The following is an 18767-nucleotide window of genomic DNA, read 5'->3' as shown; positions in this document are numbered from 1 at the left end:
TAGCTCTTGCATGTTCTACCCACAAACACACCTCGCTGGAGTTGTAAATGTGTCTCACACTGCATTCTGTTTTGTCTGGACCTAATTGTCTGGACATTTTACAAAGGTCATGCTTAAAACCAGTATAAAATCACTTGTAATGTAAACACTGGTAATTCACACATTTGTGGTTGTAGAGATGCAGATGATCAGTAGCGTGTAGACCTAGAAAATTGTGTATTGATGTACAGTATATACTTACAGTGCAGACACACATGCACCCAAACACATGCGCACACACAAACACACGCGCACACACACACACATGTATACACTCACACAGGTAGTCTTATTATTGGAGCATCGGCCGTGACAGACAGGTGGCTCATTCAATCACCTAACAAGTGCTTTTTGAAAGTTCCTTCCCTTTTCTTAAGTTTCCAACAAAGCTCTCCAAATTAAGAAACCATTGTCTTTTGCCGGACATTTCTACACAAGTTTACAAGATCATTTGCAGAATATCTTTTAAATCTGTGTACTTCTTTAAACATTATAGGACTCCTACACGTACGTAAATAATCTTTTTTCTATTTGTATTGTTCCTTAAAGGGATTTGGATTTTCAATGGTAAAGTTTACACGGTCATTAGTTCACAGTTGATTAAAACTGTGAAATCTCTCCTTGTCCCTGCTGAGGAGATCAGGCTGAGAGACTGGCGTTCACCATCACCTCATTCCTCATCAGCCTCAGAGGAAACTGAGGAGAGTGACTGTGAGCCTCTAAATTATCCTGTAATGTCTCCATCTCTCAGTCTCTCTCTCTCTCATTCTCTCTTTCTTTCACATTCCTCTCCTCTTTCCTAAGTTTTGCTCCTTCTATCTGTCTATGTCTTTCACACTATTCCTCCTTTTTCCGGTCTCCATTATACTCTGCCAGCCAGACTTTTGGGGCTTTGGGGTGAAACACTGCAAGAGCCAGGTTGTAATAACATGGCTGTGATATGCTTGGACCTCATCTGGAGTCAGAGCTCCTGTGAGAGTGAGAGATATGTGTGCAGAGGTGGATAAAGAAAGGCAAGGATAGTGAAAGAGAAAGACAGACATAGGATAATAAAAGAGACAGAGGAGAGACTGTGTGAGAAACCGACTGTGTCCTGGGGGCTCTTATTGGGCCATGAAGACGTGTCTTAGTGTTTTAACTGGACCTGCTGGGGCTCTCGGTGAGGAGCTTCAGCAGTTGTAAACCTGCTGACCTCCCCAGTCTAAACAAAGTCATACACTGAGCTGGAAAGAAGAAACACCAGCCCTCTCTCTGCCTATTCATTGCTGACTAAAAAATGTTGGTCAAAAGCAAAATAGAAGCTATTTTAAACTCAAAAAACTAAAATACCATGCTATATATTATAATGATTCTATACAATATATTAATACATATAGTCAAAAACCTCCCTTATGATAGCATCTTTTTTTTTCCTTTTCATTCCGGGTAGCCACTGATATCATTTTATCTTCTTAGATTTTATCTTCCTTTTTGACATCAAAATACAAAATACTACACATCGCAGCAACAAGGACCCCAGCCACTTGTGACTGATCCACTTGGTAGCAGGTCTTTTAGTTGCCGGAAAAGAACATATAGGTAAAAGAAAATAACAGGATCTGCTCAGTTTCAATTGGCACTGTTGAAGTGCGCTCCCAATGGAATAAGAAAACCCCTGCCACCAACTAGCATTTGGTGGTGTAGCTGCAGCTCCACCAGGGCATTATCATTGTGTGGCATGTATAATGAAAGCTGACAACATGCAGTGTGTATGTAGTATCTCTGGATTACAAGAATTGTACAGCATCAAAAAATATAATGAAACCCTCTTTGTTATCTCAGCTTTATGCTTATTTTTCACAGATCATTGGGTATGGTCACCTATGGCATCATTTAATATATATACCATATACTGTGAATTTATTTGAATATCTCTTTAAAAACTAATATGGACCCTTACTTGATTCTGTACTAGCTGAGACTTAACTGTACAATCTGAGACCTCGGTATGTGGCTACTGGCTTATTACTTCCAGTACAACAGTTGCATCGCACAATCGTTGTTCACACCTCCAGTTTTGCTACTCCATGTTTTAAAAAAGTACTTACAAAACAGCAGTTAAAATCTCTTAGTGCTTAGAAAACATCTACATATGGTCAGTTGTGCTTGAAGCAGAAAGTCAAACTGATAAATATTGCTCTAATTCGACTAATATTTTTACCTCTGCCAAGGAGCTTATGTTTTTGCTGCTGTCTGATGGTTTGTTTGTCAGTTTGTTTTCTTTCCAGCAGGAATATATAAAGAAATTATATTTGATTTTCTTAAATGTTCACTGATTTCCCTGGGAATAATGGATGGATTTTGATGGAAAAGAGATGTGGTATATTAAGGGAGCTGATATGTATGAGGGGCTGCACTTTGGTAGGGCTTGGTTGAATTTAAAGGTATATGCTCTGCTGAGTGCCATTCTAGTTTAACATTTGACCATCCAATCATTTTTTCATAGCAAACCTGGCTGTTCTACTGTTCCAAAGTAAAGTTGACCAAATTTGTCTGTACTAAAACACCTACAGGGGCACTTAAAACTTAATACTGGTGTGTCACTAAAATGGGAAAGTGGCTCTTTGGGTAATGAATGTGGCCAATTTTAAGTGTAATGTAATATATAACTTGTCTGTCACTTTTATATCAACTTTATTTTCATATGACACAGATTTGTGTGTGTGTGTGTGTGTGTGTGTGTGCGTGTGGGTGTGTGTGCGCGTGTGTGTGTGTGTGTGTGTGTGTGTGTGTGTGTGTGTGTGTGTGTGTGTGTGTGTGTGTGTATGTGTGTGTGTGTGTATGAGCAGGTCAGATCTGACACTGAGTTATCAGGGCTCCAGGGACCCATGTGGGTTATCCAGGAATGACAAGTGAATATGTCAGTGAGTTGCAGGCTTTGCCTCTCCGCCTTGCTGCCTCGTCACATCGGAGATGGTGAGAGGCCACGGTTCGTGGCAGCTGCTCTGTTTGCTGTTTTAGGCTCGATTGTGCTGAGTGCCGGGCCTGTGTCCCTGTGTCTCCCTCCTCCTCTGTTTATTTGACTTTTCCCAGTTTTAAATTGATAGTAGATACATTGCTTTCTTATGAGTTTAGTTTTCAAACAGGGTCCGTGCATGGTTTGGCAACAGTTGAACATTTTTATTACCCCCTGGCTTCGTTGTGCTGCTAGTCTGCTGGATTTTACTGCCAACATTTAACATTAACAACGTTCTTCTTCTTCTTCGTTTAGTTTATTGCTGCGTGGAAACCATAGATATATATAAAAGGCCTTATATATATATCTATGGTGGCAACAACGTCAAGGTGCATTACAGCCATCCACTGTGTGTTTCAAAACCCTATGTTTATGTATTATATAACGTTGAACAACAATCTTTCATTTCATCATGTAAATCGATTGGCTCCTTTGATTTTGGACTTTGATAGAATGGTCCTGTTAAGAGTGCACCTTGACGTTGGTTGCCACCCGCCAATAAACTGAAAGAAAGAAGAAGAAGAAGAAGAAGAAGAAGAAGAAGAAGAAGAAGAAGAAGAAGAAGAAGAAGAAGAAGAAGAAGAAGAAGAAGAAGAAGAAGAAGAAGAAGAAGAAGAAGAAGAAGAAGAAGAAGAAGAAGAAGAAGAAGAAGAAGAAGAAGAAGGAAGGGGACTCTTTAGAAGGAATGGAACCCTAATGAGGTACTTGAAGTGCACTTAGGCCCCATGAAGGGACATTATACACCATGGGGACCAAGTAAGGGGTGTGTCTTTGCACCAAGTAGATAGAGTATGATGAGTGCTAAAGTAGCACACCAATGCCAATACAAATGATTGATACTCACTTGTCTGATGTCGTTTTTTTCATATGGCTGGAGCAAACTACATCTGGGAACTCACATTTTTACAGTTTGAAGTAAAATTAAGTAAAGAGTCTTCACGGTCACACTATCAATGAGCTATCTTGTCTTACCTCTTATCTTGGCTTGGATGCTCACCCTCTACATTGTTATACTACAAGGTGCTGTCATTCTTACCCTCGCTGACTGCTGTCGAACATGGTAGATGATTTTCTCTCTGATTGAGCCCACGATTAGCTGTTAGCATCGATAAGTCAACAGCAGGCTTTAGGTCATATGTCTCAGTTGTCATATATGAACTGAAGTCATACACAGAGGAAGTTGTCACATGTTTTCCTGCTTGCCTTGAACACATCCATTCTCCAGTCTCTGGCTACATCCATACTAGCTTGTCTCCTCAAAATGTAACTACTTGTGTCATCATAAAATACCACAACAGCTGTAAGCAAATACAACAGGGGCAGAAACACTCAAAGCTGTGGCTGATGCAGGTTGTGTAGTTGTGGAAGGAGGTCATGTGATAGGAGTAGCAGAGTTAAAACCTAGTATGGATGTAGCCTCTGTCAACACACTGAGATATTCAGATGTTATAAAGTGTTTGATTATCTGAGGTCATGTTGAAGGATCCAAAATTTGTATCTACTTTCCAATTCATGAATAAGACCTGACAATATGTCAGCATCTAAAATAGTGTCCCATCTGTTCTTTTCTTCATTGTAAAATGTCTGTATTCATTTTTGAATTCATCAGTAGACAGATTGTTGAAACCGGATAGAGGTGAGCTATGACATGTTTCCAGTGACAAGGAAACACAAAAAAAGCTACTTGAAATTGAATGGCAGGTAATTCCCTTTATATGTTTAAGAGTTTGTTGTCATATGCATATCTTTAATATTTGCTTGTTTCACAAAGGCAATGCCATTCACATAGTTGTTTAAATAATTTGAATCAGTAGCCAGCAGATGACAGGGGTTCAGATCTCTAGGGTTTGGGAGGTATGCAGAAAGTGAAAAAATCACCAGATCACCATCAAAATGCGTAATATTCTGGCCACAAATAAATCTGTGTATGTGAAACACTTAGGAAGTGTGGAAATAGGTTGGGTAGCAAATGAGTAGACGGTCTTTCAGTGTGGTTGAGGACACATTTGTGTTCACACTGCTAAAAGAATATGGCCTACCAGACCACCTTTGAATAAGGTCTGAGTGATTTAATCTCAAATGTCTTGGGTGAGTTGACACTTGTACTGTGATCAGATCAATCAGGATGGAAGTTAACACCAGGTTTGAACAGAGTTTGTGATTTCCTGGACTTCATGTTCCTTTCTTTTGTATTTTGGCAAATAAAGTACATACCAAACACTGCCCTCAGTTTCTCACTCAGTTCAGGCCCTTCTTGTGAATGAGTCGGAATCAGACAGCGAAATCAGGAGGATGACTGGATTTATGATCCTGGTTGTGCCTCTAGTTGACAGTTTAAACTATGTTTATGTTTTCTTGAGTCCTTTTATACTTTTCCAAAGCTAGTTAACTGAATTTAAAAAAAGCTGCTGCCTTTATCACGGCATGTTTTGCACCACTTTAGAGGGATCACAGGATGAGTAAGAGGAGGCACGATGACCTGCTATGTCAGTGCTCTCAGTTCAGAGACAGACGTGGGCTGAGCAGAGATGTACATTAAGGTTTAGAGGATAATTGGTGCTGATGATGAGGTGGAAATGTGTCATCAAACCAGTGGATCGATGACCTTTGACTGTTGATTGGACAAGAGAGATGCATTTACATGGTTTTCTATTTAATATCAGGGCTTCTGCCCTCTGCTCTGATGATGTGACAGAACTCTGTATTTGTATGATTGTGTTCTGTTCTCACTCATTTTATATAGGTGCGACCAGGGTGCAATTAGCTGGGGGGCGGGGGGGGATCCCTGCCTCTGCTGAGTTGTTTTGAACGCTGGTGGGGACAATCAGAAATGGTGTCACTGGAGAGAAACTGAGAAAAGTGCTCAAAACTGTCTCTACACTGCCAGTGTCAATAGCAGAGTGTGAAAGAGGATTCAGGGCCATAAAGTATACATACTGTTGACATGAACCACCACATAACATACACTTTTCTTAAATTGGTCAAATCTTTCTTCATGGGGTTTTGGTTACGACGCACACACACACAAACACAAACATTGTCATCAGACATACCTGTTTACTCAGCCTGGGGAAAAACAACACAATTTGGTCTTAGCAAACACAAATGACAGTCGTAATTATTGACATATAGAGAAGGGATGTGAGATTCAAATACAGATCACAGATCACAAGTGTTCATAAGAGACACTTTCAGGATGTATTTGAATGTGCTTGTGTCCTTCCCTGCCTGCAGATTTGCAGAGATATGAATGAAAGAGTCATGACATGCCACTGAAAAACAGAAGAGGGCAAAAGTCAACCATCAAAGCAGAGTTTTTTAGTTTTACAAGTAGACATGGTAGAGCTACTGAAGCCTATTTACGTTTTATGTATGAATGGATTTTATGGATAAACTGACGTTCATAACTCTGATGGTTGCTTGTTGATGTCACATTGACCAGTTGTGTACCAGTGACCATAATGACTAGTTCCTTTCTGCACAATCAGACAAAGGCACTTTGGTGGTATGAAGGTGTCATTGAGATCTCTGTCTGTCCTCTACACAGATGGGATGAACTGCATGAACAAGGACCATGGCTGTGCCCACATCTGCAGAGAGGCTCCGGGCAAAGGCGGGGTGTCGTGTGAATGCCGCCCTGGCTTTGAGCTGGCCAAAAACCAGAAAGACTGTACATGTACGTATCACATCTGACATCCCCCCTGAACACACACACACACACAAAACACACACACACACACACACACGCACACACACACACACACACACACACACACACACACACACACACACACACACACACACACACACACACACAAACACACACACACACACACACACACACAACTTTAGTCTGTTGTCAGGCTCATTTATTCTAAATGTGTTGACAATCCTTCATGCAGTGAAATTCCCTTTTGTGTAACACTTTCCGTCATCTGTTAGTCTTTAGTCAGTTGACTTATCACTTTATTGTACAATTCATATAGCAGCAAGGCATTAACACTTTGTTTTATAGACTTTATTTTATTGAGTTGCTGTTGCGATGAAGGATCTAGACTGTTCCTTTAATAAAAATCTGTAATAGCAATGACAGTAGGATTTCAAAGATAAAATATGAATGTGGACATTAATACTCAAGTGAGTTAAGCATTTCAGACCAAGCTGAATGTGCTGAAGGATTCAGTAGAGAGAGTTCATGTCTCTAACCCTCTAAACCCCCCCACCCCTCACCACTCCATCCCTGTTTCTCACTCTTCATGCTGAGTGCTTGCAGACATGGAATTTAGGGCTGCTGTTTTTGAGAGGGGAAAAATAAGCTTTTAGTTACACTTTGTTTGGCAACACATCTTGTTCTCCTCTCAGGCGGTCAGAGTGTAAAGATTGTGAAAGCCGCTGAAAGGCTCTAATGTGTCCCCCGCTGTGGTAATATTTCATTAGCAGCAAGGGACCCTGTGCTGTGCCGGCCTGTTGAGCACGGCGGCACAGGACGGTAATAAATGAGCGATGAAAGCAACAGAAGTTAGGTCTACAACATACACACACACACATTGCACACATTCCCTTCCTTCCCCTCTGTCTCTCTGTTTTTAACTTCCATCCTCCTCTCGTTCCTTTTTTTCTTTTAAAGTTACCATGGAATTCAAAGTTCCCAGGTTAGGTAAAAGTCTGGAAAAGTTCCCAAAATGTCACAGAATATATTCATGCTTGCTTTTCCTCGTCAACTCGCAAATGTAAAAGCAGATTAGGAGGAAGTAAAATCATTGGACGAATCACATTTGTCTCACATAGTGAGTGCTTGACAAATCAGCTAAGGGATGTTTATTATGGCAAACTCTATCTCCGTCTGTGGCCGCTTAATAGGTACTTCTTTGCTGGCAGGTTTAGGGCCAAGGAACTAAAGTTGAAACCTGCGTTGTCTAGTGAGAGCTTAAGTTCTTGAGTTCTCCAAAGAGTTCCCAGAAAAGTTCCTGTAGTTACAATTCTCTCATTACAATCTCCTCTTTCTCTTTTTTTCCCTCATTCTTTCCATCTCTTCACCTTTTCTTTATCCCTCAAGTTTTTAACATCCCTTTCAAATGTTTTCTTTCTTTCTCAAATAACGAAATTAAAAAGCTTTTCTCTCTTCCCTCTGACTCTTGTTGTATCTTTCCTCTTAAGGTTCTCCTAGAAACCTTTTTAGATCCTTTTAAGTCCTGTTTGCTGTCTGGGTTACACCTCCTGCCCCCATCCAGGAACTCCTGCTCTTGTTAGTAATTTCTGACATCCCAGGAACTGTCAAGGAGCAGTTTATGGTGTTGAGTGCTTATTGATCTAAACACAGCTTGTATTAAATCTAATCTAAATAGCAAGCCGGAACATGTTAATAAATGTAGCTTCAGTCGTTCAAAATTTTTCCCAGCTGAGACAAGGAGACAGTATTTCTCGTCTTTTTCCTGCCATGCCCCTTTAATAACTTTGCCTCTCAATTGATCTATAAGATTATTTATTATGTTTTCAAACCTTCAATATGCATGTTCCCCCTCCCTCTCTCTCCCTCAGTCCTCTTCTCTCTTCACTTTTTTATGAATCGCGCTCACATGTCTGGTCAAGCCCAATATCCAGTCCATCATTATTTGCTTCTTAATTAGATTAGATTAGATTAGATTAGATTTCTTTATTTATCCACACAACGGGGAAATTCACTTGTTACAGCAAAAAAGAGAAAAACAGAATTTAAATAACAGTGCCGAAGCAACAATAAAAAAGAAAGATCAAAATATATACACTACTAAACTACACATAATGAGAGTAAAAATATACAGAAAACAAAAACAACCTGCAAAACAGACACTGTGCAAAAGCAGGTACTGGGGAGAAAGTGGAGTGATGTAATTGTTATTGTAATGAAAACAAAAGTATTATAAGTAATATTGCAACAGTAGTGACCATGATACAGAAAAAATAATTAAAAGTAAGTGACCATAATATAAATAATACTACAAGATAGTATAAAGGAAAATATAAATATTGCAATGTAACCATTATAAGTGACCATGATATAAATATAGATATAAAGTGTTGAATATTATTGTGCATAGTAGTGATCTGAGTAAAAAAATAAAAAATAAATAAGAAAAAAAAAATACAAATACAGCTATGGTGAGAGGTTGAGTGGAGATAAAGATAATAGACAGGGACTACAACATTATCAGGTGGTGCTGGTGTTGTAGAGCTGACTGCAGCCGGGATGAAGGACCTGCGGAACCTCTCCTTCTTACACAATGTACCACATTGTGGTACATTATAAATGTCCCGCTGCGACATCTGTCTGGTACAACTCTCATTAAACATACCTTGAGCCTTGGGTTGAACTCACTGTACAAGGAGTGTGACTTATATCAATGTGTTTTCCTCAGTGACGTGTAACTATGGAAATGGGGGTTGTCAGCACACTTGTGATGACACTGACACTGGGCCAGTGTGTGGCTGCCATCAGAAATACGCCTTGCACTCAGACAGCAAGACCTGCATTGGTAAGTGACCCCCATGTTGACCTCCTAGTTCATCTACACACATCAAGCATGAAGCTCTCACTGTTTGACCGAAACACCTGTTGTATGATGAGAAACAAAAAGCTCAAACCTTTTGCCCACAGACTATAAATCATTACTCAGTTTTCCTCAGTTCTGGTTTTCACAATTGGAACTTTATCTTCTCATTGGTACCCACTTTAGGCTGATTTGCATACTGCTGATGGTTTCTTTTAAGCAAACTATTAAACTACTTTTTGAGGTTCACACTTTTTGTCTTCATGTGTTCGTTAAACAGTCTCTAATCTTTGTCTCCATCATCTATGGGCTCAGTTTTAACAATCTAATGTTACTATCTAAAGCTCATGGTGCAAGTACATCTAGGTTGTTTTTAACAGAGTAAAGAATGTTGCTGTGCCAGACACTTGATTCAAAGGGTTTATAGTTGGTCGCTCCATTAATCATGTGTGTTATTTGGGTGTAACATACAATTAATCAAAGAACCAGTCTCACATTCCCAAAACCAGGTGCACTTGAACCGTGGTGGACTGAGAGAGAGAATGATTTGAGGACCAACACATCTATGGACGCTGAGACCAGGTCCCTGTTGTTTAAACAATGTGGCTGCTGCCAGTGCCACGCTGGACAGCAGAACAACTGTGCTGGTCAGAAATTTGCAATGTAGTTGTTTCTGATTTGCTTTGAATGTAAGATAGGGTCCCATGTCTCCGGCACACCAACATTATGATAATGCCCAAAATACGTTTTGCAGGGAGTATCACAGTGGCTAAGTGTCTGGACCAAGGACTTAGCAGTGGTATGTTTTAAGTGTTAGAGAAAATTGTGAGCTCAAATAACTGACACATCTCCAGCTCTCAAAAACACATTCACCATGTGCAACGTCAGTGGACTGGGCCAGCGACCAGCAGGAAGCTCTCTCTACTTAAACAGGTCATTTGCACATCCTCCTCCGGACTTTGTCTGCACGGACTTTATGTGTGAATGCAAACGTCCGACTGAGAACCTGCGGAGTTTCTGCTGACTTTCTCCGCCTTGCCCCCGATAAAGTCCACAGAAATTCCAGAGGAGACAATGTAAGCACACAGCAAGAGATCCTCTGCAGGATTAACCTCAAGCGAGTGGCCCGGTGATGATGTTTCACATTCAATACATGCACAAATGCAAAAATACAAAAAGATAACAAATATAGTGAAAATGCAGAGCAATACATGTGGAAGACAACAACGGAAATGTTAAGAGAGCTTATGGTGAAAAGTGCCGACGCTGTAAACAAAAACAATGTAATCTCTACAGCTGAATTAATACATTACATCCTGTCTCTGCCTGCTGCACCATCCCTTGCCCGAATACTATGGAAGATTTGTTGCTGTTGTGAAAGCGTCTGAGCGGACAATCTGCTGCTGCTTTGTTCATGTGTGAAAGGCAAACTCTGGAGAAAGTCCGGACCTGATTCTCCTCAAGAGTCTGAAAATGGCTAAACAGAGGATGCTCATTCATCCTGCTATTTCTCTAAAGAGTAGAGGGAGAATCAAGTGTTTCAGGTAAGTGGAGTTATTCATAACTCTGTATTCTTCACCTCCTTACTGCTGATATGTATGTAACAAATAATTTGAAGAGTCCAAAAGAAATTTTCATCATCACTTCATTACTTTTGTAGTCAGTTGCAGCTTGTTTGATGTCATGTACAGTCTAAATGGGTGGTTCAGGTTTAATAGTTTTATGTTTATACATAGACACATTTTGAATGTTATAGACAATATTCTGTTATCACTGACAAGAGATTGTTTCTGTTCCTTTACTTTGCATTGAAACTCATAATTTGAGGGAATAAACTAATACATTTATAAACAACGTATCCTTAATGTCATCTAGTATGCACAAGACTCACACAATAGCAATAGTTAACTATGTTAAAAAAATACCTATTAGTAGGGTAGGTGATATATTAATTTAGCTATCTTCTTATTGAAGCTGATCCAAAATTACAGTACAATACAACAGCATTTCGGCCATGGTCCTACAAGTCCTGCTCTCCAACAGTTTAGGTACCAAAAGATATATTGTAAGTAGGAAAACTTGAGCTCAGAGGAAACAATGCAGCTAAAAAAATAACTGCTTTGCGGTTTTTCAGGAGTAAGGACAGAATCCTAATCATTTGTAGAAAACTTCCCATAAATCCAGCAGTTTTCTTTTTCAGTAATGAAATGTAAGTTGATGTCAGATAGCCAGCAGTTCCTCAGAATCCTCAAATGAAGAATGCCAAACAAGAGTTTGGATTTCCTTTCTTTCAGATTTGTGTTCATGGCATTTCAATCGAAGCTGGAATTCCCAAAACAGCTTGGAATCACAATGTCTTTTTTACTCCCCTGCTGCCAGAATTTCTAACCTGGCAGTATGACAGGTCACCAAATATCCGTCCAACTAATGGGCTACTTGGGACTCCTTGTGACTGGTCATGTTCTGCTTGAGTTGTAATTGAAACTGTAAACCTTGAGGAACCAATTGAACTAATGGTTTTTCCCCATATAGTCATTTATATAACCGTTATAGATAAAGTGTAAGTTAAAATTTGTACATGTGACCTGGAGAGATTTTTATATCTGTCCAACACACACATGGACATGGAACTCTCTGATGTTATTGCTTTCACTGGGCTTCCTGCTGTATTCAAACATGGGAAACATCTCTCTCTCTCTCTCTGTCTCTCTCTCTCTCTCAACAGGTTTTGATTGCCGATAACCCTTTTATTTTTCAGCTGCTCTGAAGACGTAAAACACACCATCAAGAGAGAGCTGCGAAGAGGAATCCAAATGAGTGCGAGCAGGAGCCTTCCTCTCCCACTTTTCCTAATGTTGTGTCTTTTTTCTCTCTCTCTCTCTATCTCTCTCTCTGTATCTCTTGACGAGAGAAAGGACCCCTGTGTCTTTGGTCCAAGACTCCCAGCTACTCTGTGGGCCAACCTTTTAGGCCCCCACCCTCTTACCCTTTCAATATAGTGCTACACTTCTGCTTCCCCTTCCTCCTCCCCCTCCTCCTCCTGCTTTCTGGTGATAGTACCTGATTGCCTGTCTTGTCTGAGCATCCATGTTAAAACTAAGGTGGAAAAAAGGATTTATCCTCAATTCACATGAGGAAAGAGTGATTGTGTGTGTGTGCGGGTGCGTATATGGGTGGATAGGGCTTGGGTGGTGGGGTGGGGCCACATGTTAACCTCTGTGGTTAACAGCAGACATCTCAATTGCAGCCTGATCTTAGGTGAAGCTTTAACGAAAGCAAACTCAACCTGCTCCTCCTCCCGTCTCTCACTACCTCCTCATCCTCACTTCATCACAAGTTCCTAATAAAAAGCTACCAGATCTCTGAAAACTAAAACCTGCCAACATCAATAAATGTCCTCTAAGCCTCATCCCCATCCATCAACCTCTGTTCTTGCTCCACACACCTTGATAGATAGACAGGGACTTCCACTGCAACATGTCAATCTTACTGCACGTGTCCACTCATATGTGCCACATCATCCATCATTCTCTGCCTCTTTCTGTAATCTCTATGCTTTTCTGCTTGCCCTGCTGCATGGGAGAGCCTGCATTGCATTTGTATGGTTTCCCTTCCTCATTTCCTTTTTTGTTTTTCATATTTTACTTTCGGAAAGTAAAAACACTTAAAAAAAAAACCCTGGTCCTCCTGTTTCCTAGCCGTTCATTGATTTTGACCATTCTTCTCCTCGCTGTAGCAGTGTTAAATGGTTTTGCTCCCCCTCACCCCCACCCTGCCGCCGTTCTGTGTAGGTCGGGCCCCCCTCTCTGTGGGCCTCCGGCCACCGCTTAGTCCCATACACTCTTTAAGTGCCAGTGGCTGGGACTCCTCTCTTCCCACCTCTTCTCAACCTGTCTCACACATCCACCTCTCTCTCACGCACACACATTTTATCTCCCTCTCTGACAGATCTTTTCACACGCTCGAGCAAGTAGACTCTTTAAAGTACACACAATGGTATGCACAGGCTCTTACACACATACACACATACACACACATTCACATTTTACCAGTTAGCTGAGCACCAGAAAACCTCCATTCATCCCTGAGTGTACTTCAGAGAGTCCTTCACTTTGAGAGGAGAGAGGGAGACAATGGTTGAGGGTTCGGGCCAAGGAATAGAGGGCATGTTAATTACCCCAATATACCCCCCCCCCAAAAAAACCACAACCCAACTGGAGTGTGTACATCAAAGGCCAGTCCTATTTCGGCCAGTAGCATTAATTAACATAGAGATCGTGATTCAGGCCCTAATGACTGAGGCCCAGAGAAAGGCTTCCCTCACCCGGTCCCATGACTATCCCCAAAATCACGAATATGCCATCTTAACAGCTATCTCGCCCCCCTTCTACAACCAATATTACCTTCCTCCCTCTCCCTCCACCTTCACCCCCTACTCCACCTTCACCCCCTAACCCACCCACCCACACACCCTTACACAGCTTTGGGAATATAGTTTTTCCAGCGTTGACAGTTAAAGCCACTTGTGATGTGTTCCATAGACAAACAGGCAACCAGCGCTGCCCCCAGACTCCTCCTGCTTTTTTATGTCTCCGCCTGCCCTCCCTACACCCCCCTTCAAAACCCCATTTCTCAGTGTGTGCACCCCTCCTTCCTTTCCATTGTGTGTCTTGATGGGACCGATAGTGTTCTTTTGGTCCCTTTCTCTATCTTGCTTCCTCTTTTCTTACTTTGTTCATCATTTTTTTCTCAATCACTTAACCACAACTCTGTTTTTCATGTTTTCCTGTTTAATTCTGCATCTTCCCTCTCTGCACCAGCCTCTCTCCTCTTTCTTGTCTATATCATCACCTAGTGTGCGTTTCCTCTGTCTTTGTGCCCACATTTAAGGCATCTTGTCTTGGAAATGTTGGACATATATCTTCTCTTCCCTCTCTTTCTTGTCTTCTAACTTCATCCTAATGCAAGGAAATCATTGCTGACAAAGTGTGGCTGTTTGATATGGAAGACAGAAACTCCATCGGTGACAAAAGCAATGTCAACATCAGAACTAAAAGTCCAAAAATGTTCACCCCAACCCTATTCCATTCCCCAAACCCCACACCTCCTTCATTTAACAAAAGCTTTTTTCATATGTAAGCCATGAACGTTTTCCCTACCCTGTCCTACCTACCCACTTTCCTTTACAACTGCTTAATTTTTTAAGCTACACACTGATACTGATCATTTTCATTAATTTTGTTTTGTTCTTTTGATTTCCTCTGGGATATTTATCATTTGTTTGGGGATTAACACTCTAACAGGGATTTTGGCTCTTCTTCATCGCTTCTTGCTTCTTGGCTTTGGTTTTTTGCTCAAACGCCAAGAGGGGCTGAAGGTCTGGTCATTTGGGCTTCTCATTAACCTGCTGCTCACTGTTTGTCCCCTTGTCACTTGTGTTTTAGAGAAAGATGAGGCTGCAATTGAGAGCTCTGAGTTCAATGCCACGTCAGTAGCTGATGTGGACAAGCGGGTGAAACGGCGGCTACTTATGGGTAACTCTTTTCTTCCTCTTTCTATGTGTTGCCATGGCGCTTGTGCTTGTATCCCAGACTCTACTCCTTTGCGTTCTTCCTTGTCCCCTTCTCTCTGTCTTTATTTTATCAAGTTTTTTTGTAAACCTTTGGTGCCCACTGTGTCTACTCCCACAGTCACAGTTTTGCTACTACCAAACGTGATGAAAAAGGAGTGAAAGAGGTCACTGTTTTCTTTTAAACCCTTTCTCCCCAACTTTAAATACTGATATTGCCTGATAGCTCTTAGGTTTTCTAACTTTTACTTTTCCAGTTACACTTTTCTCCAAATGTTTTGTGTTATACTTCCCTTATTTTTGATATCTTAACAGAAAAGGAAAATCCTGAAAATGGTCATAAAACCAACTTGCCCCACAATTACATAAATACACCATAAACCCTATGTATTTGGCAGAATATCTCATAATCAAAGTCTCCAGAGCTTACAAGTGAAGAAAGAACCCCCCCTCCTATGATATCCCATGGTGCTGATAAAACTGCCTCCGACATCCCGTTATAAGTGAATAATTTTTAAAGGCTTTGAGTTCTATCAAGTCAGCAGACTGGAGAGCCCAGTGACCGAATGGATGTTTCGTCCCAAACATTTGTCATGATGAAGACCTCAAATGGATTGTCATCAGTCAATCAATCAATCAAATTGTATTTTTATAACCCATATTTACAAATCACATTAGTCTCATAGGTCTAAACAAGGTGCAATTTCCTCTGCCCTTAACCCTCTTTAAGAGTAAGGAAAAACTACCCCAAAAACCCTATTAACAGGGAATAAACATGTAGAAACTTCATAGAGAGCCACATGTGAGGGATCCCTCTCACAGGACGGACAGAAGTGCCGTACATGCCACGTGTACCTCAACACATCAACACAATTACAGCATTTACAACACTGATCAGATGAAACAGTTTTTCACATAATGTTTCAAGTATTTATAGATAAGAAATTGTCTGATAGAACTGAAGGGAGCAGCATCGACAATTGAAGTGGAAGAGTTATTCTCAGTTATGTTATGTGAACAGACATATTGTTTATCAAGCAGTCTCGTTGTAATCATAGTCTATGATCAGCTGCCACCATCACAATCCACCATTATGATCGGTCACCACAATCCACGATCAGGATCCGGATTCACAGTCCACCCTTATGATCCACGATCAGCTACCACCATGATTACGATCCACCATCTCTGATTTTGCGATCAACCATCTTGATCTCTGGTCCATGATCACAATCTTCATGGGATGATTGCAAGTAAAACATCAAACTTAATTTTAATCGGTGTGGCTGCATGAGTCACATGAACTCCTGGGTATACTTGAACCTCATTTAACGAACTACTGGTTAAATCAATACATTTTTAGGTTCATCTTTGGGTGTCCTACTCTACTATGAATACCAAGGAATCAAATGCCTAAAATTAAAAGACTTAAAACACTTCTGCACCTTGCTCTTTCAATAAATGCAGTGATTCAATTAAACATTGTTGTTATGAATTGTTCAATGGTTAATATAATTAAGTATAAGTTGTGTTTTTTTCTGAAGCACTACTCCCTAGTATTGCTGCTCCAAAGAAATGAGCTGTACAAACTGTAATGTCTTTCATTTCACTTGATTCTGGCCAATGTGGCTTGGAGGAAGACTAAAGAATTTGGTTTGAGGATGAATCCTCATCCCCCTTATGCTTCTCTGTTTTCATTTCTCCTACCTCAATTACCTTCCCCTCAATGGCTTAACCCTGATTCACCTCCTGTTGTACCAGCATGTCCTTTGTTCAGATGACGTTCCACTTGTGGTGGGTTGTGCGTCATGTTTACCCCACTAGGATTACATGGAAATACCTTACAGGGATTAAACATATTGATCTCAGTATGGAGGTTTTCCTTTCAAAGCAGCTTCCCCACAATGAGATTCTGGTCAACCACAGGAATATTTGTTATAGACATTTCAGACTTAAACCTAACCTGGTCTATAGTTTGTATGGTTAACCAGCCACATGCCATTTATTTCAATGAACTGTAATTGCCTCCACGTTTCAGAATGATTTGATTCCAGCTGGTTGACAACAAATCTTCCTCATTTCACCTCAGAAATATTAACAAATAGAAACATAATCCCTTAAGGGAATGAAGTTCACAACAGAATGTAAAGTAATTTACTCTTCTGCCAAAACTCTAGTGATGTTGCCTTGACTACTGAACATGGACTGGTTGTTGAATATGCAGCTATATGTAGTTTGGGTGAATTCTATGAGATGCTCCCCACTTCATTCATTACATTTAAATGAAATTTGCCTTAATAATCTAAAAAGTTCATTAATTTGTATATTAATCATAGTATTATATATTTGGAGTAGACCCACTGTGTTTTAAGAATACAACCTCAAGTTCTAGGAGTGTCACTAAACCCTAAATTTAGCTAATACTGAAAATAGCAACTTATCATTCAGTATATAAGTTGAAAGATGCACATATATGTGCCTCCACCATGTCTATATAAAAAAAGAATACATGCACTTGCATGTGGTTGCTGATGGTTGCACTGGTACAGCCTAAACAGCATCGATATGCTTGATTTGACACTGCTATCAGTTCTTCTGCTTCCTCTGACGAACAGCGTTCCATTGCACAGTGCAGAGAACATACTGATCAAGACAAATGGAAGTGCAGCTGAAACTCTAATGAAAATGTGCTGCTGAGACAAGGACGGGCTTCAGAGAAAGTGAGAGATGGAAATAAGAATGGAGAAGGGGGCAGAAGAGAGGTGGAAGGGTGTGTGACTAGATAGGTCCTTCCAAGAGTCTTCATTATGGTGATAATGAATAAAAAGCTAAATTAGGACCAAGGAGCTGGACTGGAGCAGAGTAGCTATGGTCCTGGCTTTCAAATAAACATCAGCTTAGGACAGATGGAGCTAAACTGAAGTGTGTGTGAGTGATTACAGGCCAAAGATATGCTGATTGACAGCTGATTGAGCTGCCCATCATTGTGCAGTAGGTATCCAGTTGAGCACTGGAAAGGGGTCGTGCCCCTTTTGTTAACTTTTTATAAAAGTGCAGCAGTTGTTGTTACTTGGCCTGGTGCTTTAATTGACACGGTGCACATGCCTCTCTCTCTCCTGCTCTCCAGCTTTAATCAATAGAACATGTGTCCTCCCCTTACAGAAAGTGGTTAGCAGCAGTCAGCATATCCATGCAAGGAGTGTGATGGACATGTGTATGCTCACTCCCTCTCATTCCTCTGCCACTGAAACTTGTAGTAGCTACAGAAGAGGCTTAAGTCTCATGTCACTTAAAATTGTGCATTCCTGCTCCGTTGTTAGTACCATTCCAGTTAAATGCCTGCAATAACTGGGCCTGCCTGTGTGATAATCTCTATCATATAGGCAGGACACCAGTCAGTAATGCTTATAACTGCAAGTTTTCTTCCAAAGTGAACACAATAGTTACTGTCAGCTCAAGTTATTTATTGATCGGTGTGAATACAAATTAATACATAAAAGAAAATTGTGCACAGATTCATGTACGATGGCATGTTAACACAGTAGCAGGTTTAATCTGTTTCATTGCTGATCCAAACTGTTCAACAACATATGAGGGAATATGAATGAAGTTTGGAGTCATTAACTTTGACAGGGAG

At 40.6% G+C, this 18767-nt stretch overlaps 1 protein-coding gene across 3 annotated transcripts in view; it reads left to right on the top strand.

The window, feature by feature from the left end:
• The window catches only part of scube1 (signal peptide, CUB domain, EGF-like 1), a 100059-nt gene that overhangs the window by 46287 nt on the left and 35005 nt on the right, over positions 1-18767 (top strand). For 2 of the 3 annotated variants that reach the window (XM_061072734.1, XM_061072725.1), the window contains exons 5-7: positions 6582-6710; positions 9430-9546; positions 15006-15095. In XM_061072734.1, coding sequence (XP_060928717.1) covers positions 6582-6710; positions 9430-9546; positions 15006-15095 — 336 coding nt within the window. The remainder of the gene's footprint in view (positions 1-6581; positions 6711-9429; positions 9547-15005; positions 15096-18767) is intronic. The other variant, XM_061072716.1, reaches the window with a different exon arrangement.

This window comes from Limanda limanda, chromosome 1, assembly GCF_963576545.1.
Source record: "Limanda limanda chromosome 1, fLimLim1.1, whole genome shotgun sequence".
Lineage (NCBI taxonomy): Eukaryota > Metazoa > Chordata > Actinopteri > Pleuronectiformes > Pleuronectidae > Limanda > Limanda limanda.
The sequence above is the reverse complement of the archived record's forward strand: the minus strand, read 5'-3'. Positions and strand labels throughout refer to the sequence as shown.